Source organism: Propithecus coquereli, unplaced genomic scaffold (genome assembly GCF_000956105.1).
Source record: "Propithecus coquereli isolate 6110/MARCELLA unplaced genomic scaffold, Pcoq_1.0 Scaffold9, whole genome shotgun sequence".
In the NCBI taxonomy this organism is placed as follows: Eukaryota; Metazoa; Chordata; class Mammalia; order Primates; family Indriidae; genus Propithecus; species Propithecus coquereli.
Window position 1 is genome coordinate 2,103,794 of NW_012155284.1, and position 25,075 is coordinate 2,128,868.

Here is a 25,075-nt window from a genome sequence, read left to right on the forward strand (position 1 = left end):
TGCCACCATGCCTGGCTAATTTTTCTATTTTTAGTAGAGATAAGGTCTCATTCTTGCTCAGGCTGATCTCAAACTCCTGACCTCAAGTGTTCCTGCCACCTCGGTCTCCTCGAGTGCAGGGATTAGAGGCATGAGCCACCATACCTGGCCTAGAGTGAGTATATTTTATAATACTACACTACAAAACTGAGGAAAATGTTTTATATCACAGTAGATATTAATGGTTCTTTCCTAACATTGAGACTTTGATTTCTTTCGAATGAACATCAATGGATACTGATAGAATTTTCTTTATGATCACAAAAAATTCTTTAGCAAGAGTACCTATATAATTATACTAATTAAACCAGAATGGATTTAAAGGGTTTATGAATTCTTTACATTTAATTTCCACTACAAGGACTCCAAGCAAAAAAAAACAATGGAAACAACTGTTGGTGAGGATGTGAAGAAACTGGAATCCTCATACATTGCTCATGGGAATGTAAAACAATGCAGTCACTGTGGAAAACAGTTTGGCAGTTCCTCAAAAGCTGACCATAGAGTTACCATATGACTTGGCCATTCCACCCCTAGCCATATACCTAAGAAAACTGAAAACTATGTTCACATAAAAACTTGTACACAAATATTCATAGAAGCATTATAATAAGAGCAAAAAATGGAAACAACCCAGATGGCCATCAGCTGAGAAGCGGATAAACAAAATGTGGTATATCCAATGGAATATAATTCAGCCATAAAAGGGAATGAAGTACTGATACACACTACTACACAAATGACCCTTAAAAACATTATGCTACGTGAAAGAAGCCAGACACAAAAGGCTTGTATGATTCCATTGATATGGAACGTCCAGAATGGATGAATCCATAGACCCAGAAAGCAGATTAGTAGTTGGCTAGAGCTATGGGCAGTGGGGAATAGGGAGTGACTGCTAATGGGTATGAGGTTTCTTTTTTGGTGCTAAAAATGTTCTGAAATTAGTGATGATGGTTGTACAACCTTGTGACTGTACTGGGAAAACACTGAATTACACACTTTAAAATGATGAATTTATGGTAAGTGAAGTATATCTTGATTCAAAAAAATAAATTCTTAAAAAAGTAATAGAACATCTTCCCTCCACAATATGTTTTGACTGTATATATAATTCAAAAACTCTAATGTCCAAAAAAATCTCAAAGATATAAGACAAAAAACGATGCAAGGCGATGTGAACAAATATTAAATACAAACAAATAATATTTTTATCATACAAAGAGCTCATTTAAAAACCAATAGAAAAAAATGGTGAAAGGACATAAGATGATAATTTAGATGGGAAATATCGACAAATATTAATAATAGCAAAAAATGGTCAATCTCCCCAACAATCAAGGAAATGCTCATTACACCAAGATATTATTTTTCACCTGTCGATATAATAAAGATTTTTTTTTTCAACGATTCCAGCATTCTCCTGCCCTAGTGGAGGGAGATTAAATTGGTACATACATCTCTGAAAAGCAATTTGGCACTGTGCCAGGAGCAGAGAACAAAAGATGAGTAGTATACAATTTGCTTTGAAGGAATTTAGGCTGATAGAGAGACACAGACGTATAAACAAATCAATGCAATCCTCTCCCAGGTGCTTCGAGATAAATAAGAGGGTACAGTGGGGCCTCAAAGAAGGGAATGGCCAGGCCTTCCTTCCGGCAGAGGAAGAGGCTCAGGGTAGATGAGGCAGACGACTGAGAGTACCAAGATGCATGGGTGTGAGTCAGACTGGAAGCGACATCCCAGCACGTTAAAATTCCTGCATGTGGTTGCTCCAGCTGCAGCCCAGGACACAAGGGCAGGGGTGGCACGAGCAGTGCACAGAGGTCAGCTCCGGAAGGCCTTGCTTGGCCTGGTTCACTGTGTCCCGGACTTCAGGGCAGAGCCTAGCATTGGGTAGGGAAATAATAAATATTGATGAAATGAATATTTTCTTTTCTTAAAGCAACATGGAGGTATCTCTCTTCTCCCGCATATGTTTAAAATTTTCTACAATAAGAAGTGAACTGAATATAATAAGTAAAAGCAATAAGGAACCCCGGAATTCTTTCAGCAGATCAGATGTTCTTTTTAGAAAGGGCACCCTGGTAACATGTGGAAGATCCATCAGAAGGAAGCAGACTTGGAAGAGAGGCGGGTGAGGCAGCTGAGCAACAGTCCAGGCAGTCGGCACCCACGGCCTGCACCAGGACACTGCTGCGGACACGGAGAGGAAGGGAAACAGGTTAGGGGCAGAACCCACACTGGCAACTGACCGACGTGAGCAGTGAGGTGGGGGCAGGATGACGTCCTGCTGACTTGAATGGCTGAATCTACAGGAGACTATTCCCTGGACAGGAGCACGGGTACACAAAGCTGCTTAGAGAAAAATAGTTTGGGTTTGGACTTGCTGAGTCTCAAGTAACTCTGAGCACCTGAGGGAGATGATATGTATTATAGCTCAATAGAGGAAAATACATATTGGTGGATTTCTACATATAATGGAGGCAACATACATCTTGGTGGTTAAGGGCACGGGCTGTGGACTTAGCCTGACCTGGACTTGAATTCCAGCTCTGCCATTTGCTGGGTTGGTGACCCTCGGGAAGTTATTTCCTCTAAGACTCAGATGCAGTGGGGACAGTGCTACCTACTTCATGAGCTGTAGCAATGATTAAATAAAAGAGGTACATTGTGCACGGGCATGGTATTTAGCAGAGAGAAAATATCAAGAAAGGGTGAGTCTATCTACATGGCTTGGGTCTTGGGAGTGGACGCCAGGTGAGGAGACAGGAGGGGCAAAAGCGAAGCCCTACACAAGCAGCCACGTTAAAGAAAAGGACAGAACATGAGGAGCGGTGAAACAGGACAAGCAGAGATCAACAAAAAGTAGAAGGAGAATTGGGAGTGAGAGATGTCATAACATAGACACAAAAGAATGAGAATTTTGAAGACTTAGATGCCTATATATTATGTTAAAAAAAAACTTCCAAAGTAGTGTGTAAAAGTGGAAAATAATGTGAATAATAAATAAAAAGAGTCTGTAATTCCATAACCATTCTATCTATCCATATACAGGTATACAGAAAAATCTGGAAGTATACGCACTGAACTGTTACCAGTAAATACTTCTGAGGGAGTAAGTGGGCTTGGAGAAACGGGGGCGGGAGACGTGACTGGGAACTATAACTTTTACTTTTGCATTGCCTGAGTTTTCTTTTTTATTTTTTTGACAAGTTACTTTTATGTATTACTTGTAAAATTCAAAACTAAGTATTAAATATAAACAGAAAGTTGAAGTTACATAAGGAAAGGAAAGCTTTGGCACGTCTTTGCTGACCTAGGTGACAACAGGTTCAGTGGAGCAGGGACAAAACCCACAACAAAGAGCTGAAAAGAGAGAGCAGGTGCCGTCTGCGTACCCGGGGAGAACAACCAAACCATTTCTTCAAGAAGCCTGGCTGCGTGTGCAAGAGAAGACACTCATTAGCACCAAGGAAAGGCTTTCATTTTTGTTTTAAGACAGAAGAGGTTTTTAGGAGATCCAAACAATACAGGGAAAACGCTGAGGGACGAGGAGTAAATAGACCGGAAATACAGGAGAGAAATGGGATAACTAATGGAGCAAGAAGCCAGAGAGAGAAGGTTCAAGGTAGAGATTTGCCTTGAACCAGGGACTGTTCTCCTGGGGCGGGCACGGAGTCGTAAGGACGGCTCCCTCCCGCGGGCGAGACGGTGCACACGTGGCACAGGGCTGCTTGGTGAGCACACACGGAAGCACCGCGGCGCCGGCCGGATGCTTACGGTGCAAGACGAGCACTGGAAGCAAGAACACTGCGAGGAGTAGGAAAGATAACTGACAGGTAAAGGTATTAACAAAGACTGAAAATTCAAGCCCAACCTTTCCCCATGGAAAATAAGTTTTAACCATCAAATCAAGTGGAATCTTTCACAGTTCACAAACATACTAGCCCTTCTCTCTCATGTTGCACTTCGGAGGCTCTGAGGGAAAAGAAAATGTCTAATTCTCTTTCATCATGGCAAATCTGGAGGCAAAGCCCTGACAGGGAAGTTCTCAGTCAAAAAATATAAATATCTCAAATGAACAAAGTCCATGTTTTCGGCTTTCAAGTAGTGACAGTCTTACTGTTACAAGGAGAATGCAAAATATGGCTTTGGGATTGCTTCGGGCTATAACATCACTGCCCATTTCTGATTTTCTAGTCCTGTGGTTTTGCTGTGACACAGGAAACATTTTCAGCTCTTCTATGTAATCACTCTTTTCTGATATGTGAGGGATTTCTCCATGCGTAGGCTACAAAGGGCTGGTTTTACGGGGATGCTACACATGGTGGCCTTTAGTGTTGTACAGATTTTTATACTATACACTTTGCTCTAAATTAAGCCTCTATCTAAGGAAAAAGAGTGAGGTTACAAGCATTAGGTGTCTGGTGTCTGATGCAGTTGCTGTCGTGTTGCGTGTGTGTGTGTGTGTGTGTGTGTGTGTGTTTGTGTGTGTGCTGAGGGGAGAGAGAGAATGAACTGTCTCAGGCACATGTAATCAAAAGGACTCCAGACAAAAGCAGACCCAAGAGGCTGGATTAGAGTTTTCTTCACTGCAAAAGAGAATAAGGCTTAATTGAAAGATTTAACTGGAGGATTAAGTCTCTCTGCTCATCTAGTTGGGGACTGACAGGGTGAAAGAAAGGGCTAGATCAAGCCCTTGCCCAACTCCATCTGACGTGTCAGTAGGGAACGGAAGCACATGTCCCATTCTTTTCCCCTTTGCATGCTCTGCCCTTAGCAGAACACCCAAGATCCACCTGCACGAGACACACACTGAGGGAGGGAAAGAGAATCGAGGTGGGAGTTTGAGCAGAGTCTCAGTGGGAGATACTGGAAACAGGCCAAAGATGGTCTCAAACATGGAACATGTAAGGCACACATCTGCAGGGTGAGCAATGCTACATGCATTTGACGGCGCTCTGTACTAGGCACGATATTCTCAACATCGCCAAGTTTTCACAAACCTTCGCCAACCTCCACCTTGATAGAAACCCACACCAGCTTTCTCCTCAAGACACACCTTACTTCTCTAGTCATCCCTGGATGCTCTTTCCCTTATATCCTCCATGCCAAGGGGCAGGAAGATCACTTCAGTATCTCACAGTCCCTGGTGTCCCTTCCCAGCGATTGATCCTACTCTTCCAATTTCATGCAGAACCCTTCCCGGTCAGTGCTCACCATCTTTGCCCCACAAACCTGCCCTCATTCATCATTTCCTCTCCCAGTGATGACACCATCCAAGCTGAGGGCCTGAGAGATGCAGTAGCTGCCACATTGGTCTAATACTGTCCATATCCAGGTAGTCACAAAGTCTGCCCCCTCTGCCTCTGGAATACCCTCCCCTCTCCTCCTAGCTGTCCTAGTCTAGGTCCTGAGGGCATGAGGCTCAGACCAGGATGGGAGATGCCTTGGAAGATGTTCACCTGGATCCTCTTCCAGGCTGTGACTGTCTTCTAGCTGTGGAGACGTTGCTTGGTTGGTGTTCCAGCAGGTCAAACACTTCAAAGATGTCTTTTCAGTCAATAAGCCCTAAGGACCCACCATCAACCAGGTCAATGTTTTTGATTGTCCTGATGTCTACAACTAAATCAACCAAGGTGGACAGATATGACCAAGAAAACAAAGAAAAGATGTCAGGTTACTGGTAATTTCCAGAGCTCCATACTCACATAGCAAACCATTTATGAAATAAGCATAGACTTAACTGCTATTAAAATGCTCTGGCCTCAACTCATCCAGACAAAAACAAGACTGAGTCTTGGTAGCAACTTCCCCTGAACTGGTGCCAGAACATGTGATGCTATGATATCCTAAATGTGCCAGTGTTCTAGAAATGTAATTTTGGCCAATGATATGCAAAACATTACAGCAAGCTTCCTGGACCAGGTCAAAACCTCAAAATGAAGAATGTTAATTCCAAAATGATTTTTTTCTGGGCCACATCTAAAAGAAAAAACATTCCATTGGACATGCTAGAAAATGACCCAAAGATCGCCTGAAGGCAAACTGGGGCAATTAGATTCTGCTCTGAGTTAGAAAGCCAACAACAGCAGTGTGAATTTCACCGCACACAAAGACAGCACACCCAGGCTGCTACTGAAAAGCCGTCCCAGGAAAACAGCAGTGACCAAGAGAGGCGGTTCTGAGCAATCTTTGTTTCTAAGTAGTAACTGCAGGAGGATTTGTAGCTCAGAAAAGAACTAGTCTCATGCTAACTCATCAGTTAATCAAAAGTTCAAACTTTTTAAAAGAGGGATCAATAAACCTATAATTATTAAGAATTTAAAACTTTTATATTAAAAAGGCAGCAGTACCAAATTAATGCCATCAGATTGTCCTCTGAGGGTGAAATGTTTAGTCAACCAACCACAACTAATTAATTGTGTTTTATTAGCACAATGCCAAGCAAAAATGGCTGATCAATTCTTTCTCTGAATCAGCTTCATTAACTTTTGGTTTTGCATAAACAAAATCAAGGTGAATTTCACAGATCCATGTCTATACCAAAAACTCAATTTAATAAAACTTAAATGAAAAAGTTATTGCCTTCCCTGATTTAGAAGACAAAAATTTAAGAAGCATCTCAATGCAAAACTCAAATATAAGAACTCAAGTGTAAAGCAGTCGGATTAAAAGAAGTCATCAAAGAACTCAATCCCAGACCTCAAGTCAAAGGAAAAGCAAACCTAATAGGCCAAAAATTCAGGACATCAAGAAAAAAGATCAATTGTTAGCCAAATCTTCAAATCCAAAAAAGAAGAGAATTTTCACCATTCTATCATCCAAACCGCTCAAGTGATTTCTAAAATCTGTCTCTTGGCAAAATCACACATGCCCTGGTTTTGATCATATGTCAAATACGACCAAATAATTATTGACCCACTTCCATATATATGACAAAATGTTTTCACAGGATAGAAAAAGATCTCTTATTTGAAATCTAATCCTCTGTAAAGTAATTCAGACTATTTGTGTTTGGTCCACCAAGATATCTGCTTGGCAACTACAAAAGCGTTTAGGCTATGGATGGTAATTGCTCTTCTGGAATGAAAAAAGATGGGCAAGCAGGCATGTGGGGTTTTTGGTGGATTTTTTAATTTTTTAATTTTTATTTTTATAGATTTAGAGAGTACATGTGCAGTTTTGTTACATGGATATATTGGATAGTGCTGAAATCTGGGCTTTTAGTGTACCATCACCTGAAGAGTGTACAATGCACCCAAGAAGTAATTTTTCATCCCTCTCCCACCTTCCCACCTTTTTGAGTCTCCAATGTCTATTATTCCACTCTGTGTGTAACAGGTATGTTTTAAATGATGTACTTCATTTCAACTCCCAGATATAAAGGAATAGAAGTGGTCACAAAGACTGTGTCTGGAAATGACCTAAGGGCTCTACCTTGCCAACTTGATGCTTCTTTCACCTTTGAAGACCTGACTTTCTTCCTACAGCAAGTCATTCTGCATTAGTCCTAAGTGCGAAGCAAAACCCACAGACAGAGAGTACCCAGAGCAAAGACAGCTGAACCACGTGGCCGGACCATTATGTCTGTGGCAGGCTGCGCCAGGCCGTGGAGAGAGCAGCATTTGGTTGCCAGCCCCATGCCTCCCGGAGAAAGAAAAGAAACTGAAATATTTTGCAGATAACCTCTTCTACTCTCAACCCTGACCTCCCATTAATCCACTTTCATCTTGGAATAGAGGAAGAGAAAAAGAAATACAAGACTGAAGAGAAAAAGAGAAGATAACGAAGGGAAGTACAATAGGGAACACTGGTTAAAGGCTCTGGGGTCCGACTGACATGGGTTTGAATCCCAGCTCTGCAGTTTAACAGCTCTGGGCTACAACTTGGCCAAGCTGCTTAACCATCATGAATTTTTGTCTTCTCATCTGTAAAATGGGGTTAATAACACCCTACTGAATTGTTGTGAAGAATAAAAAAAGGTAAGTATGTTTTAAAGCACTGAGCGTGCTGCCTGTCAGAGAAGGTGGTCAACCGAAAGTAGCTGAAGAGGGAGCGGAGGGGAGAGGAAGGGAGGTTCTGGGAGAAAAAGTTTCAAGGGTTCAAAGAACAGCCTGAACTCACTCAGAACAAATGCCTCATTCTTATTATAATCAAACTGGAAATAGTTCCTGTTCCCCTACTACACAATGAGCAATGTGCATCATTCAGAAACCACTGTGACCCAATTCCCCGCCCATTCTCAAGGTGCATACGGTCCTGCTTAGGCAACAGAATCTCACACATGAAGTACGTAAAGAAAATACCCTGAATTGCTAAGTAGCCCGTGGGCAGTGCAGAATGTAAGTGCTGTAGCAGCTTGGAGAGGGGGCCAGTGAGGGCTGACTCATAGGGGTTTGTTTCAGGGAGGGGGCACTAGAAAGAGGAACAGACAGATAGGAGAAGGGAAGGCTTGTCTGATGAAGAGAAAGAAAATGTGCCTCAGCCAGAGTTTTGCCCTGAGACACGGAGAGATGAGCAAGTCAAGGGGGCAGGGAGTTGTGCAGCGACAGCCTGGATTAAGGGAGTGGACAGGTGGAAAGCAGTGAGCATGGGAGCCAGCGTGGGAAGAACAGTGGACCAGATGCAGGAAGTGAATAGGAAAAATATAAGAGAGGGGTCTACTTTGCATCTCTTTCAGATTTCTCATTCCCACTTAAGACCTTGTGCATGCCTTTCCACCTTCCTGGTATTTCTTAGGGGGTAATGAAACCACACTTCTATTTCCCTAGATAGAGGCTGTCATCACCCTTCTCAATAACCAGGCTGCACAGGACAAGGTTGACAAAGGTGGGCTCATCTGCATCCATATCCCAGCTCTGCCACTTGCTAGCTGTGTGACCTCAGGCAAGCAAACTAACTTTCCAGGCCTCAGTTTCCTTATCTGTAGAAGAAGGAGTAATTATAATACCCCTCTTGCAGACTGTTGAGAGGATAATTCAATATATTTAATAAATTCTTTAATTAAGAAGCACCTAAAATAGTGCCTGGCACACAGGAAGAAATCCACAATTTGACTACTACTACTGCTTATTATTATTATTATATCTATTACCTTTAATCTTTAGCTGGAATATAGCCACAGAAAACTTAAATAATCATCACACACATTACTAAGGAGAAGGTACCAAGGGTAAACCCATCTTAGAACTGAAAGTTCTTCCAAAACTACCACCAACAGTGACAAGCCCAATGCAAGACCCAGACAATCAAGGATCACCTAGGGTGGCTTGAGCCCTTACCTGGCTTGGTGAATGGCCTCCATCCACTCTTTACCATCCTGCTCCTCCTCACAGCGCAGCTCCAGTGGTTTCTGACCTTCGTGGCCAAAAAGAACAGTAAAGTAATACTGTAAAGAAAAACAAACACAAAAAGTTTAGTTTTATTTTTCAAGCATAACAGCCTACAATATTTGGCTACAAAGGGTATATATTTGTGAAATGCATCAGCAGTATGGAAATTATATTTCAAAATGCAGTATCATTCCTGGTCCAGTTGGCAATGACTTTGCACTTAGAAGAAACCCTAGACTAAATCTTAACACCCCTCAGTAAGAGTGAATCCGTAACCTTACTGTAATATATCTTTTTATACAAGTACAAAAAAAGAACACTGCACAAATTTGGCTATGCAGATAAAGTGAATATGATATTTTCTAAACGTGACAGAGACCTGCAGGGACACACGAGTCTACACCACTGCACTGGCTAATTCTATTATATTTTCTATTCAATACCTATTCTCCATTCCAAAAAGCATATGCCTATAATTTACTCAGTCCAATTGCTGCCATTTGCCTCTCCTGCGACCTTAGCAGACGTCACCAATTGCTTATGCACGTTTTCCCAGAGGTAGCCTTGCAATTGCATTCAACACAGTATTCCAGAGTGCCACTTACAACGGATTATACTTGACATGGGAAAGGAAGCCTAATTGCCATTCTGGGAGCTAAGACATGATCAGAATTTCTTTTGGGTACAGGTGTAACCTAAGTTATTGTTTGATAAAAGGAATTGGGCTCAAGAAGAGAAAAGACCAAATTTATCAGCAGGAAAACAATTTCTCTCATATGAGCTTTATTCATAATTACCAAAAACTGGAAACAACCCAACTATCCTTTAGTAGGTGAGTGGATAGCTGGTGGTACATCCAAACAATGGAATACTACTCAGCAATAAAAAGAAACAAACTCTTCATAAACTCAACAACTTGGATGCCTCTCAAAAGCGTCATGTTAAATAAAGAAGTCGGTCTCAAGAGGTTACATACTGTATGATTCCTTTTGTATGACATTCTTGAAATAGTAACAGAGAACAGATCAGTGGTTTCCAGGGCCTGGGGACAGGAGAAAGGGATAGCATGAGGGAGTTTGGGCCGTGATGGGAACAGTTGCACATCCTGATTACAGAGGTTGCACACATCCAAACGTGTTTAAATTCATAAAACTGTGCACCAAAAAAGGGTCAATTTTATACTGTTAATATAAAGATAAAAATTTATAAATGGTTTCTCAAGGTTCTCATGAGGATTTCAGAACAGAGGTAATCATATAACCAAAACTCAGACTTCCAAACTCACACTGGGCCACCAAACCACTCCATGATGCAGCAAAGACGTGAAACGGGGAACTCTGCAACAATAAGCAGAGTCCTCGGACCACAATTATTAAATAGAAGTTTTGTTTAAAAAAAAAAATCCTGCAATAATCCAAGTTAAAATGTGGAAAATTTTCATGTAAAATACACAGAAATACACATGTATATTTCATTTAGTGTCCGCTTTGAATTAGACAAAGTTACAAAAGAAAAGATGCGCCGTGCTTCACCAACATTCATGAATAACAATATAACCAGTAGATCGTGATGATTAGCACAATCTCAGAAATTTTTAAGTTCTATTGAACAGGGATGGGACATCTGAAGATCTGCTCTAGCCTATGGAGTTTTAAAATGCTTTAAAACAAACTGTTAGAGCCAGAAAAACTAATAGTACTACCACAGTAGATGCTCATCTCCACTTCATTTTATTTCCAAGCTCCTTAGTTCCTGTCCTCTCCAATGTCCTGGCCACTGTGAACCAATCTAGGGCAAAGTAGCAGATCAAACTGAGGGCAAATCTCGAACTGGGCCAAACATACATAGCCAAACTTAAGTGGGGGAAAAAGAATGAATCCCCAGGTGCTAGAAACAAAGGAGAAAGGCAAGGCCATAGCAGAAAGCATGGGAACCAAGGGGTAACACATGAGGCCCCCTGGCAGGTAGGAGACGGAGTTCTAACCTCCAAGGGGGGTTGGGACACATGGTCTTGGGCCTGTGCAAGGAATCCAGTTGTAGCTAAGACCCACGCATACCACCAGGACACTGAATGGTTACCACCTCTGTGTAACAGAGATTAGAAAAACTCTGCCCCAAATCCACCACATACCAGGATAATTTCCAAAAATAACCAAAATTGTAATGTAAAAAAATTAAACCATACCAGTATTTTTTTCCATGGGTGAATGCCACCACACCTCTGAGTAGGAAAAATTGTCCTACTCAAAATCCAGAAACATTAAGACTGACAACTTGATTACATAAAAATAAGAAACTTTTGCATAACGAAACTACTATAAGCAATGCATAAAGACATAGGACAACTGGGAAAATATATGTAATTTGAATAAAAGGAATAATATCCTTCATAAATAAATATAATCATGTGATTTTTCTCCTTAGCCTATTCATATGGTAAGTTATAGTAATAGAGTTCCTAATATTTATAGCCTCCATAGTTATGTTACTTTTACAGTAACTCAATCTTTAACTATATTTTGGTTCTTACAACTTTTCAGTAAGCTTAAAATTATTTCAAAAATACAATTAAAAATTGAGTTACTGTAAGAGTGGTTTAAAGGGGATACACTTAAAATACAAAAAGAGAACATTAAAAATAAAATGATAGAATAGATATAATAAGAAAACACTAACCACAAGACAAAATTGGACTATAATGCTAAATATATGATTAGTGATAAAGAAGGTCACTATATCAGCAAAAGACTCAATTCATCAGAAAGCCTAGCAGTTCTAAACTTGTACACACCTAATAATATAGCATTAAAATACAGAAAGCAAAAAACTGACAGAACCAAATGGAAAAAATGAAAAGTGCATCATTATATTGTATTTTAACATGACTCTTTCATAATATAGTAATCAAAAAAAAAAACAAAGAAAAAACAAGGAATATAGAAGATATGTATAATACATTTTAACTTATGGACTATACAGCACCTTACACACAATCATTGCTAATTACTTTTCAAGTACATGAACAATATTTATAAAAATTAAATACACACAAAAGACCATAAGGCAACGTTTAGAGACTCCATGTCATACAGACCATGTTCTTTAACCACAACAGAATTCAATTAGAAATGAGTTACAAAAGCATAATGTTGAAAGCTCTATCTTTTGGCAGTTAACACACACACATATACACACAACACCCACACCAATTCCAAATCATTCATTGGTCACAGAATAAATTATAATGAAAAACATCAAAAATACTTTTTATGATGAAATACTACATACTAAACATGCAGAATGCCAGTAGAGCAGTTCTAAGAAGGAAATACATAATATTAGATGCTCATTTTAAAAAAGAAAGAGAAAAAATTAATGAACTAAAGTATCCAGTTTAGGAACTGTGCAGAAAAGAGTTAACATAGCAGGCCTGAGACTACTGTCCTTAGAAAGGCCTGCTCGCAAGCTTAGCCCTCGGCTGACATCTAGATTTTGAACACGGATTCTGGGAAGGTTCCCACCATTCCCTGACAAGAATAGCTCACTGTGCCTAAACGGTGCAGACACTATGGTTTCTGCTGAACACCTGCTTTGCTCCTGGGTATCTGGAATTTGGGTACAGGTTAGGCAGATGATGCCTACATGACCAGCCACCAATAAAAACTCTGGGCACTGAGTCTCTACTGAGCTTCCTTCATGGACAATTTTATCTGTGTTGACACAACTTGCTGCTGGAAAAATTAAATCTGTCCCGTGTGACTCCACTAGGAGAGGACTCTTGGAAGCTAGTGCCTAGTTTTCTCTGGACTTTGTCCCCCGTGCGCCTTTTCTCTTTGCTGATTTTGCTGTGTATTCTTTTGCTACAATAAACCATAGTCATGAGTACAGCTATATTTTGAGTCCGGTAAGTCGTCTTGGCAAATCATTGAACCTGGGGATAGTCTTGGAAGTCATCAATACAGGAAGTTATTTTGAAAGATGTAATTATGAAAACAGTAACAGAAGTTAACAAAAACAGAAAACAAAGATAAAATAGAGGATCGACAACACCAAAAAGTTGTATTAATGCTAGTAACTTTGAAAAGAGATGATATGGGCACTTTCCAAGAAAATTATAGCTTGCCAAAATTAACTCTAAGAGAAACAGAAAACCAAAATAAACTAAAAACCATTAAAAAATTAAAAACCTAATTTTTAAAATCAGCTGATTAAAGAACCCTTTCAGCCCAGACGGTTTTACTCATAAGTTCTACCAAATATTCAATGAACAGATGTGTCCAGCCTTACACAAACAGGGAGCAGATAAAGTAGGAACGCTCTCCAACACATTTTACAGAGCTTGTGAATCATGGATTCCAAAACTGGGCAAAGACAGTTCAAAAAAGAAAGATCACAAGCCAAGCTCATTCATGAATATAGATGCAAATATTTTTACCAAAATATTGTCAAATCAAATCCAGCAATGTATATTTTAAAAAGCATCTAAGCCAAATCAAGTTAATCCAAAAATGTAAGTATATGGCTCAATATAAAATATTTAATAATGTAATATTTTCTACTAACGAATTAAAGGAGAAAACAATATGATCATCTCATTTGATGCAGAAAATATATTTGATAAAATTCTTCATAAATACATGATTAAAATTCTTTGCAAACTAGAAAGTGAAATTTCTGAAACTGATGAAGGAAAGAAGGGAATGAGGGAGGGAGGGATGGAGGGGTAGTGAGTGAGTTGTTGAATGCTGCAAAGAAAATACAAACAGGTTATCAAATAGGTAAACGAGCTCGGTGGGGGTGGGGGGATGGGAGGAGGGGGTAGGGGGAGCATCTCCATTTCTAACTAATCCGAGGTGACAAATGCCTTTGGAGACCCTTTCCACTCCACTGGCCCCAACTACAAGTGGCAGGAGCAGTCCATATTTTGTGTCTAAGAATCATATTGTGCATGATGGCCTTCCAATGTAACCAAACATTGAAATGGAACTTCGTGTTTCAGTTCTGGCTGCTGCCTCAAGACAACAAACGCAACCAATGCCCATGTGACAAGGGCAAGTAGGAACCACCATGCCAGACTTGGAAAGGAGGTGGCTAAAAACGGTTTTGATCTCTACTCATTCAAGGCCATAAAAGGGTTAAATTTAAAATGACCAAACTCTTGGAGATTATAGATTTCTTCGTAGGGAATTGTGTGTGCTAGGTCCCCCGCCCCACTACCTGGCCCCTACATACTTTGGGGAAGGCGGAGGGGTGTTTTCCTGGCCTCAAGCTGGCAAGAAGGGCTCCAAGAGCTTGCTCAGAGACGTTCCTGTTCTCCCAAGCTGGTGCCTGCTATGTGTGAAGGCTGATGTCTGCAGCTGCCTGCCTGGCGGCTAAAAGCAGAGAGGCTGCATCTGGGAAGTAACACTCCCACCGAGAGCAAATCAAAAGGAATAGAAGTTGGCCACACCTGAGAAAGCCGAGCTGGGCTTGTCTTAGAGCCGATTGAAGGGCATCGAGGAGGGCAGCCCAGAGGGGTGAGGAGCCGCAGCACAAAGAGGCTGCCAGACTCCCACCCAGTGCCAAGGGGCTGGGGGTCATGGGAGGCCAGGCAGATGAGATGCGTTCTTGCATCTTGATGGGCAATCGCTAACAGCGGAGGGGCTCCTGCAAACACAGAAGAGCATCCCCAGAGGCTGAGCTTTCACCACCAGCCACTCACAGAGGAACCCCATGCCATAGGGGTCCCGACATGGAAAAGCCAGAGCGCCCAGGAAGCTGGCGAGGAGAGTCAGGGACAGAGGGGCAGCTGGCACCTGCCCTTCCCTGCAGCAATCGCCACCCAGGGACTGGAGAAGCTTTCACTTTCAACAACCTCTATGTGAGGCTGGACATATTAATCACCAAACTGTCTGAAAGGAAAATATGACCAGAGAACTTTATATTACTTTGGAGTCATCAGAAAATAACCTGGGCCTGCCCAAGACTTTATCCTGGGGCGTGAAGAGAACCAGCCCCACAGAGCTGCTCTGAAAGTCCCACCTCCCTCCACCCCCGTCCGGCTCATTCAGTGTGACAGTTCCATACTCATTTTCTCGAAATGAAGTAAAAACCTCAGGTCAATAATCTTATTAATCTCTAGTCCTGAAGATAGGGATTTTCAGCACAATTTTACCAAAAAGAAAAAATTAGCTAAGAGACTTCTCAGGTTACCCACACATGTCATCAGTGATTGAGGACTCTGGGCCATGCCTGTGAGATGACCCACCACACTCCCCGTGGACAGTCCTGAGCCCCCACAATGACAGCTGTCTTTAGTTCTTAAACCTCAGGTTCAGGCAGAGGACTAAATGCTATAAACTAGAAGGAAATGACTTTATGAAAAGACAAGAATGGAAAGTATTGAGTTTAGCATTGTATTCAATAAAGCTCTACTTAAATTTGAGAAGAAAAGAGCCAAAATTCAATAAAATAACAAATCAGTGGCTGAAAAGGCAATCTTATAACCGATGGCATTTCAGTAACTGCTGGCTACCGTCCAAGCCCACACACCCAGTCTGGGGAGAAGAAACACTTAATGAACTGGCCCGATCTAAAGGCTGCGGCCAGCACCTCCACAGCACCTGCTGCTTGGGGACCCAATTAAAAGCCACCTTTAAAAGACAGCAAGGCAATTACATTGGCAGAGTACACCCAAAGGTTAAACCGTGTCTCAGGCATAACAATGATGGAAAGAGTTATGAGAAGTACACGTTACATTTTCAGGAGCTGAACAAATTCAGCTAGATCACAAAAAAATAAACCTTGCTTCTGTATGTGCCTGCAAATTATTTATTTGTAGCCACTCATCAAAGTCTTGTGTGTCTGGCCTCACTCCGACACACACCACGGATCTGTCTCAGACCTGGCTTTACGGTGCCCTAAGGAATCAAAAATAGCAGCTCTGACCTGTCCTACCGCAGGAACTTGGGGGGGACATTACAAAGTACTGGGTCATCACAAAGTGAAAGAAAGCATTAAAACGGAGTGATGGCCTTGTTTATGTCTTTAAATTCAACATCTATAATGACAATGAGTTTCTCTACTTTTACCCTCCCTAGATGGTCTGACCAAGTCCCAACTCCGTGTCTCTAGCCAGGTTCCTCCCAGGTGACGGCCCTCTGCTTCTGCTTCATACAGCATTGCAATCAGATCCCAACCTGAGCTCACGTGCTACCTCCCTTCCCTCCCTCCCAGCCCCTAATGCCCTTCCTCTTGCACCCTGCCCTCAAAACTATTCCTTCTCCTCTTGTCTTTTCTCTCAAGAAAAGTGTCCGGTATTCAACAGCTGTCCCAGCTAGGAACCCCCAAGTTACCATCAATTTCTCCCTCCTTATCAGCCCCACCCAAATGGTTTCGCCCATGCTCCCTCCTAGGAAGCTATTCTGGCATTTACTGTCCCTCAGCTAGATGAATGAAACCAGCTTTACCACCGGGATAATAGATACGACAGTTTTCAAATACTTTCCAATTTATGATGTTTTATCTCACAGCTGGTCTCTCTCCCTCCCTGTATCCCAGCGGCCATTACAGCCCAAAGTGGGAGGCTAATGGCCCCCAGGAAGGGAGGACAGGATGCCTGAGCGGGAAGTCCCAGTGACCTGGGAACACAAAGAGAAGTGTGACTAGAAGAGGTCCACGGTAGGTAGAGAAAGCAGAAAGAGGGAGGGACGCATATGGTGCAGCTTCTCTCCACTCTGGGCTAAAATCCCAGAGAAGGGTGAAGGGTTAAAAGTGTTAATGACAAAGCCAAAGCCAGGAAGCTTCTGCACCACTGTCCCTTTGGGGGCTCTAGAGGATCCTCATAGCCTCTTGCCCCGTCCCAACCCTCACAACAGTACAGGTGGTGACCATGTCATGGAAATCAGTAAAACGGGTGTCCCAGCAGTTAGGTAAAGAAAGGGCCTGAGTTTAGCTATCGAGACCTTCCCCAGCATCTGTGGCGTGGGCGTCCCCAAGTGTGCTGTGAAGGGCTGTGGAGGGAAGTGTACGATGAGACCTGAGCAAGCGCCCCGGGGCACCAAGTAAGCAAACGGACCTGAGAGAGCATGGACCACACAGGTCCACCCAGGTCACAGCAGCCACACACTTCGGCAAGATGTCGACACAATGCCCAAGGCAGAGCCAGAACAATGCCCGACCCTGATCAGCACCAGCAAGGCCCCCACCCTCTGATACACACACACACACACACACACACACACACACACTCACACTCACATACCCTCCAGGACACGCAGCCCCCTTTTACTGAGCTACCATCCTAGCGCGGCACAGAAGGAAGAATGAATTGCCAGAGTCCTTTTCCATTACTGCAGTTTACTACTCCAATATCAAGCTGAATTTATTACTCTCAACCAAATACATGCTATTTTTTCTCCACTTATTCAGTGGGAAGGAGGGTCTTAAGGAGAAAGATCAAATTTAGAAAAATATTTTCTTTGCACATCTAAGTGTAGTGAGGATACATCTGTAACCCTGCCTCCAATTTTCTCCAATCCTTCCATCCCAAACAAGGCGGACAGAGTTTTCTTTCTAAAAGATAAATCTGAGCTATCATGTGTGCTTACAAAACCTTCACTCATATTCTCAAATTCTAATAGCAAATCTTAGAGGCTGCAAATGCCCTTCGCAAACTCGCCCCATTCCCCGTATTTTCACTTCTGCCTGCTTCTTCCAATGCACACTCCAGCAGCACGGACATATCACTCCCCCAAGAAGCTCCTTCCTCAGCCTCTTGCTGCCACAGTGAAGCCGGTGGAGCGGTCGGACCTGCAAGTGACTCCTGACGCCTCCAAGTGGTAACTCACGTGATGAGACCTTGGGCAAGTTACTTAACCTTTCTGAGCCCGAGTCTCCTTGTGGGCAAATGAGGACAATGACAGACATCTTACAGCATTGAAACCAGCTGACATCCAGCACCTGGTACCCCGCAGGCACTTAACAAATGTCAATTCCCTTCTCTATTAGTGAACCTCTTTGTCCTGACATACTTTGTTTCCTCCCTCATCCCCAGTCCGTTCCGCACCCACAAATTCTTACTGGATTTTCTTGACTCACGTCACTGAAATGTGCCATGAGGATTCAAAAAGAATCCTTCCCTGGCTCTTTCTGGCAAAAAGAAGTCACTCCCCCCTCTGGCCTTCAATAGCCCTGGGCACCTTCTTCCCTCCCACTGCCTTAGAGTTGTCCATTAATGTGTATCTCTTCCCTGCCGGTCTAGTCCTGCTGTACCCACGATCCTGGCACTGTGCCCGGCACACAGAACGCCCTTACTAACGTTTGGTGCATAAATGATCACCGGTAGAAAAAAACATGAGGTGTAATTGACCTAATAAATTTGCTTCAAACAGCCATCCATGACAATCAATTTCATTACTATATAGTCACATCCAGGTAGCCATCCAGAGAACGAATTTATACACAAATTTTTTTAGAGATTATAGGTAAATTGCTCTAAGGGAAAAAAAAGATCCTGTAAGCCTCCAAATATATCTTTTTATTATAAGCCATGGAAAACCAGAACATTACAATGATCTCACAAACCTCTTGCAGAGCAATAAGAACAGATACTGTTGGTTGGCAGGTTCACCAAAGATTCTTATCACTTACCTACAAAAACCATACAATGCCAGAAAGACAACAAAACGAACAGATCTAGGAAACATAAAGGTTCAGGGTCTTATTGGCATCTATGTGAATTTTCATTTTCAGTTTTCTGGTTTTTATGATAATGTGTTTGCTACTGTTTATGCTTTTTTTTTTTTTGGCAAAGAGAACAAATTTAACCCAATATGAGAACACAAGTTCACTTAAAACTCTGGTCCTTTAGCTTCTGCAACTTTGAAACAAATTTACAGCTAACAGTGGCAATTTCTGGGCAACGGTATTACCAGGGCACCTCCCCTTTCTACATTTCTACATTGTTCGAATCATTTACAATAAACTTGTACGGCTATATAACTAACAAAAACACATGTATTTCATTTGTATATTGTTTGAATCATTTATAATAAATATGCATAGCTTTTATAATCAGCAATAAAGATATTTATTCCATTCTCAAAACTATGCCCAGGTCTTTCTAATATCACTTACATATCCATAGATAGTAAATTACGTTAGCCAAATCAATGATATTCAACTTAAGATCAAAAACTGGGGTTTTCTTAAAAGTATATAGCAAAAATATAATTTCTATAAAATATGCTGCCCCATACATATTATTTGGACGGTAGCGCAGGGTTTTTAATTACTACACGTGTTCTTTACATTTTTCAGTTTTCAATAAAGAGAACTAAAGCCCAGCTTCTCACAAATACGCCAACCCTTTCTCTGCAGCTGTCAGGGCTCCTGGCAGGGAGGAATGGGAGCGCCCCACAGGAACTTAACTGTGGTCTTCTCTTCTCGGGCTGCCAGACTTCTCACCCTGCAAGTCAGATTCTGAATGGATAAAGAAATGGCTGCCTTCCAGGTTGTCCCCGGCTCCATGACTTAACAAACACATGGACTACTGTCCCGTCACAGTAACGCAGTAACACAGCAGCTGGGAGAGCAGTGCCTCTGAGACCACATCACAGCTCTGGAGCTCTCCATCCCACCCAGGCCTTGGAGTCTGGCCTTCCTGTTCCCTGGACATTTGAACAATATATTGAGTGGCCCACTGCAGCCCAGGGCATATTTCCCCAACACCCCCATGGGTCACTGCGACCATCCATCCCAGTCAGAGCAGAGACTCCAAGTGTTTCGGGATGTGGGGTGGATAAAAACCACAGACAGGAATTCTCCAGCCCAGGTGCATTTCAAAAGCAATAATAAAGTATGTGGTCATGTTATTCTTCCTATGATTCATTACCTCCTCCACTGGCTTGTTTTTTCCCTCTCTTCTTTGTCTAACCGCTTATAAAGTGGAAATAAAATATATTTTAAGCATTTGATATATTGATGAAACTTTATACAAACGTTGACTCTGAGTTTAACTTTCACATATCTCAAAACTTACCCAGACTGACAACTGAGCTATCGTTACCATTCGTGGGAGCTTCAATTAATGTTTTTCTGGTATGTCTGGTGCATGATAAGAGAAAAATATCCCATCCTTGAGCCCTAGAGGCACAGACAGATCACACTAAATCTGATTTGCTGCCACTGTGAGACAGCAAACGGGAGAGAGAGAACTGAGAGAAGACAGATTAAGATAACAGCAAGGTGGGCGTAAAAAAAGAGGGAAATACCTTATGTTTCTTGATGACATTTCCTCTCCTTCTGCTTCTTACATTCTTACTCTTTCATACTTCCTGCCATTAAAACATTATTTGCAAGGGGCTTCTCTGCCCACTGCATCTGGTCAGCATTGTGCCAGCTGGCGGAACATTAATTGAAGAAGAAAAGTCTAAAATTCTATCCTTGATACAGCTCTGCTGGTCTCCAGGAGAGAAGGCATTTCACTCTTGTGCCTTGGTAGCTGTTTCCATACTGGGATCTTTTCTTTACCATAATTCTATCCTATGGGCCCTTGTAGCTTCAAGAAAATTCTATGTCAATCAAAGGAAACTGACTTTCCTACTCATATACAGACTCCATCTTTTCATATCGTGGTTTATACAGTATGTTAAAGTTCATTCTTTATTGTTAAAACAGATGTCAAATCATCCAAATGCCTCCTCCAGGTTTCCTTAAGAAGAAATATCAATTTGACTGGCTTTAAAAAAAAAAAAAAGAAGAAGAAGAAATATCTAAGATGCTGAAGAATTCTCCTTCTTCCTATCAGTTCTCTTCCTTTTCAGCACCTCAATTCAGAGGCCTTCCCGTGGGCATACTCGCTTCCGTTCAAGCCAACTTCACAGGTTCAGCAGAAGGAGCCCCAGACTAGAAGGTGACACATTAGGACTCTCATTCCACCTTGGAGAACACAGTGTGAGCCCTGGCAAGTTCCTCTGTGTGCTCACTCTGTTCTTAGGCCAAGTGGAGACAAGGCCACCTTTCCTATTAACCCCCAAGGTGAGGATCAAATGCAGTAACATACATCAAAGTGTCTTGAAAAGCACGAAGTGCACCTCGTCATTGCTGTGGTAGTAGAACTGCCAGAGCACATCTGGGAACCAGCCAGCTCCTGGCTGCCTAGGACACGGGGCCCCTACCAGGGGGAAAGGGGTAATTTCAGTGTTCCTTCTCTTTTTCACCCCGCTTGCCTCAGATAAAAGTGCTAACGCATGGGGAAAAGAAGAGAGGGATGTATGACAATTATGAACCAGTACGCTGGGTCTCCAGTAATTAAGAAGAGGTCATACTGTCTTTGTTGTGGTGGTTGTTGGTTGGTTGTTTTGTTTTTGAGCATTTTTTTGGTGGTTGCTTGATATTCATGATGAAAAGAGTTCTAATGCTCCAAAAGGCTTAGAAAGGAGTTCATATTTTGCATGAACACAAACTTCTCTAAAGAAGACAGACTAATGACCAAAAAACATGAAAAAATGCTCAACATCTCTAATCATTGGGGAAATGTAAATCAAAACCACAATCAGATATCGTTTAACTCCAGTGAGAATGGCTTTTATCAAAAAGTCCCAAAACAACAGATACTGGCATAGATACAAAGAGATAGGAACACTCATACACTGCTGGTGGGACTGCCAACTAGTACAACCTCTATGGAAAGTAGTATGGAGATACCTCAAAGAACTAAAAGTAGAACTACCATTTGATCCAGAAATCCCAGTACTGGATATTTACCCAAAGGAAAAAAAAAGACATTCTATAAAAAAGACATCTGCAGTCCAATGTTTATAGCAGCACAATTCACAATTGCAAAGATGTGAAACAACCCAAGAGCCCATTAATACGTGAGTGGTTACACTGTGGTATATGTGTACCATGGAGTTCTACTCAGCCATAAAAAAAAAAAAATGGGGAACTAATATCTCTTGTATTGTCCTGGATGGAGCTGGAGCGCATTCTTCTAAGTATCACAAGAATGGAAAAACAAACACCCTATATACTCACCATCAAATTGGAACTAATCAATCAACACTTATGTGCACATATGGAGGTAATGTTCATAGGGTGTTGGGCAGGTGTGAGGAGGAAGAGGGAATGGGTAAATTTGCACCTAGTGGGTGCAGTGTGCACTGTCTGGGGAATGGTCATGCTTACAGCTTTGACTCAGGTAGTGTAAAGGCAATTTATGTGACCAAATTGTTTGTACCCCTGCAATATTCTGAAATAATAAAAAAAAAGGAGTTCATATTTTTAAGCTTCAATGACATGCAACAGTTTGCTGAATGGTTTGTCCCAAGAGAAGCCAACATATAGAGTGGAAATTTGAAAGTGTGAATAAAACTAAGCATTAGCATGCATGAAATCTATACTATGCTGCGATATCAGCTTTCTCTATTAAACATATTTTAAGCTGGGTGCGGTGGCTCATGCCTATAATCCTAGCACTCTGGGAGGCCGAGGCCGGTGGACTGTTTGAGCTCAGGAGTTCGAGACCAGCCTAAACAAGAGCAAGACCTCATCTCTACTAAAAAAAATAGAAAGAAATTAGCTGGACAACTAAAAATATATATAGAAAAAATTAGCGGGCCTAGTGGCGCATGCCTGTAATCCCAGCTACTTGGGAGCCTGAGGCAGAAGGATCGCTTGAGCCCAGGAGTTTGAGGTTGCTGTGAGCTAGGCTGACGCCATGGCATTCACTCTAGCCCGGGCAACAAAGTAAGACTCTGTCTCAAAAAAAAAAAAAAACCATATTTTAATGGAAAAGAATATAACTTAGAATCCAGCTCCGAAAGTAAGAATTCAACTACTTTCTCCATCATCTGCTACCACAACAGGAAAAACTCATTCAGTTTGGCTTCCAAATTTTATAAACAACTGAATCAAACTCAACTGTGTTCACTGGAGAGTGACAAGGACAATAAGGGGTCAGAAAACCTGTCATTTTAAGAATGGCCAAAAGAACCTGATATATTTGGTTTCTCTTCAAATCACTGAAAGGGTATCACATAAAAATTGGAACAGAGAAACTTTTGTCAACCAAGGAAACTGAGCTCCTATGAATCACCAGGCCTATTGAAATTTATGAAAAGGAAGCATGATGCATGGTGGCTTATGTTGTCATCTCCAACTTGCAGGGAAAGGCAATGGTTCCTCTTCATGTTTTGTTAAATTCTCACATGAGTTCTTGTGTTTCTCCTGTATTACCACTCCAAATAGCTATCTACGTTATTGAAGATAACATTCGACCTATATGACTGCCTTACTCCCATACCCAGCCGTCTCATTTACTTGTTTAGAGAGAGACATCTAACTGTGATCAGCCTCAGACCTAGCACAATTATGAATTTAGTCATCATTGTCACGGTGCCCTCTTACAGTGACATGACTAAGTCTTTTATGACACTGTGCCTGGTTTATATCGGTAATCATCACTTATACTTACCAAATTAACTAGGAAACACTCTTGCATTAAAGGGTTTTAATCAGATGTATTAGGTTAATTACATTGTAACACTGACAAAAAAAAATCCTTTAGTTTAAAACATTGTTTCAGGCCAGGCGCAGTGGCTCAGGCCTGTAATCCTAGTACTTTGGGAGGCCGAGGCAGGAGGATCACTTGAGGCCAGGAGTTCAAGACCAGCCTGAGCAAAAGTGAGACCCTGTTTCTACAAAAAAATAGAAAAACTAGGCAGGCACAGTGGTGCACACCTATAATCCCAGCTACTCAGGAGGCTGAGGCAGGAGGATCGCTTGGAGCTCAGGAGTTTGAGGCTGCAGTGAGCTATGCTGAATGACACCACTACACTCGAGCCTGGGTGACAGAGCAAGACCCTGTCTCCAGGGAAAAAAAAAATTGTTTCAATTTTTACATTTTAGGTGCTAACTACTCAATGAATTTAAGTATTGACAATTTTTGCAACCTTCAAAGATGGAAGCCATAATAATAATAATGATGAAATAATAATAAAATTATCACATATATCCAAAATGGCATATGCTTATGAAGAAACTAGATAATATAAAAAGATTAATTAATATACTTAATATACAAAGAGGTTTTCTAAATATTAATAAATAAGAAAAAACTAAATATTCCAATAAAACTGTGGGAAAAGGAATAGAATATTCGCATTCCCACAAAATAAAAAATTACAAAATACATAAAAATATGGAAAATATCACTGATAAAGAAATGCATATTTTTACATTAAGACCATTTTACGCAAATTGCAACTTTTAAAAAATAATAAAATCCAGAGTTGGAAAGTGTAGTATGCTGATTGATATAAAAGTGGTTACAATCTTTGCGGAAACGGTTGGAAATTTGTATCACAGATTTTAAAATATTCCCATTTTATAGAAGAATCTATACCAATGAAATCACTGGAAATATATACAATGACTATGTACAAAAATGTTCCTAGCATCATGAATAATAATAAAAATGTCCAACAATAGTGGAAAAGTTAAATTAATTGTGGAACATTTAAACTGGAACACTCTGAGTGATTAAATTAATAATCACACTCCCTAAGAATATTTTTGGAAATATTCCTAGGAATATTACTTATTTTAAACAATAAGTTTTAAAGAGAGCTATAAAAGAGCATATTAGCACTTTTCAATTGCTGCCCACCACAGGGAAAACAGAGTTTGGTGATTGAGTATGAAATAAATTTTGTAAA

The 25,075-nt window shown here is 41.3% G+C and overlaps 1 protein-coding gene across 1 annotated transcript in view; it reads right to left on the bottom strand.

The window, feature by feature from the left end:
* RASGRF2 (Ras protein-specific guanine nucleotide-releasing factor 2) overlaps window positions 1-25,075 on the bottom strand; it is a 213,927-nt gene that overhangs the window by 146,890 nt on the left and 41,962 nt on the right. The window contains exon 2 of the mRNA XM_012664540.1: window positions 9,327-9,433. Within this exon, the coding sequence (XP_012519994.1) occupies window positions 9,327-9,433 (107 nt within the window). The remainder of the gene's footprint in view (window positions 1-9,326; window positions 9,434-25,075) is intronic.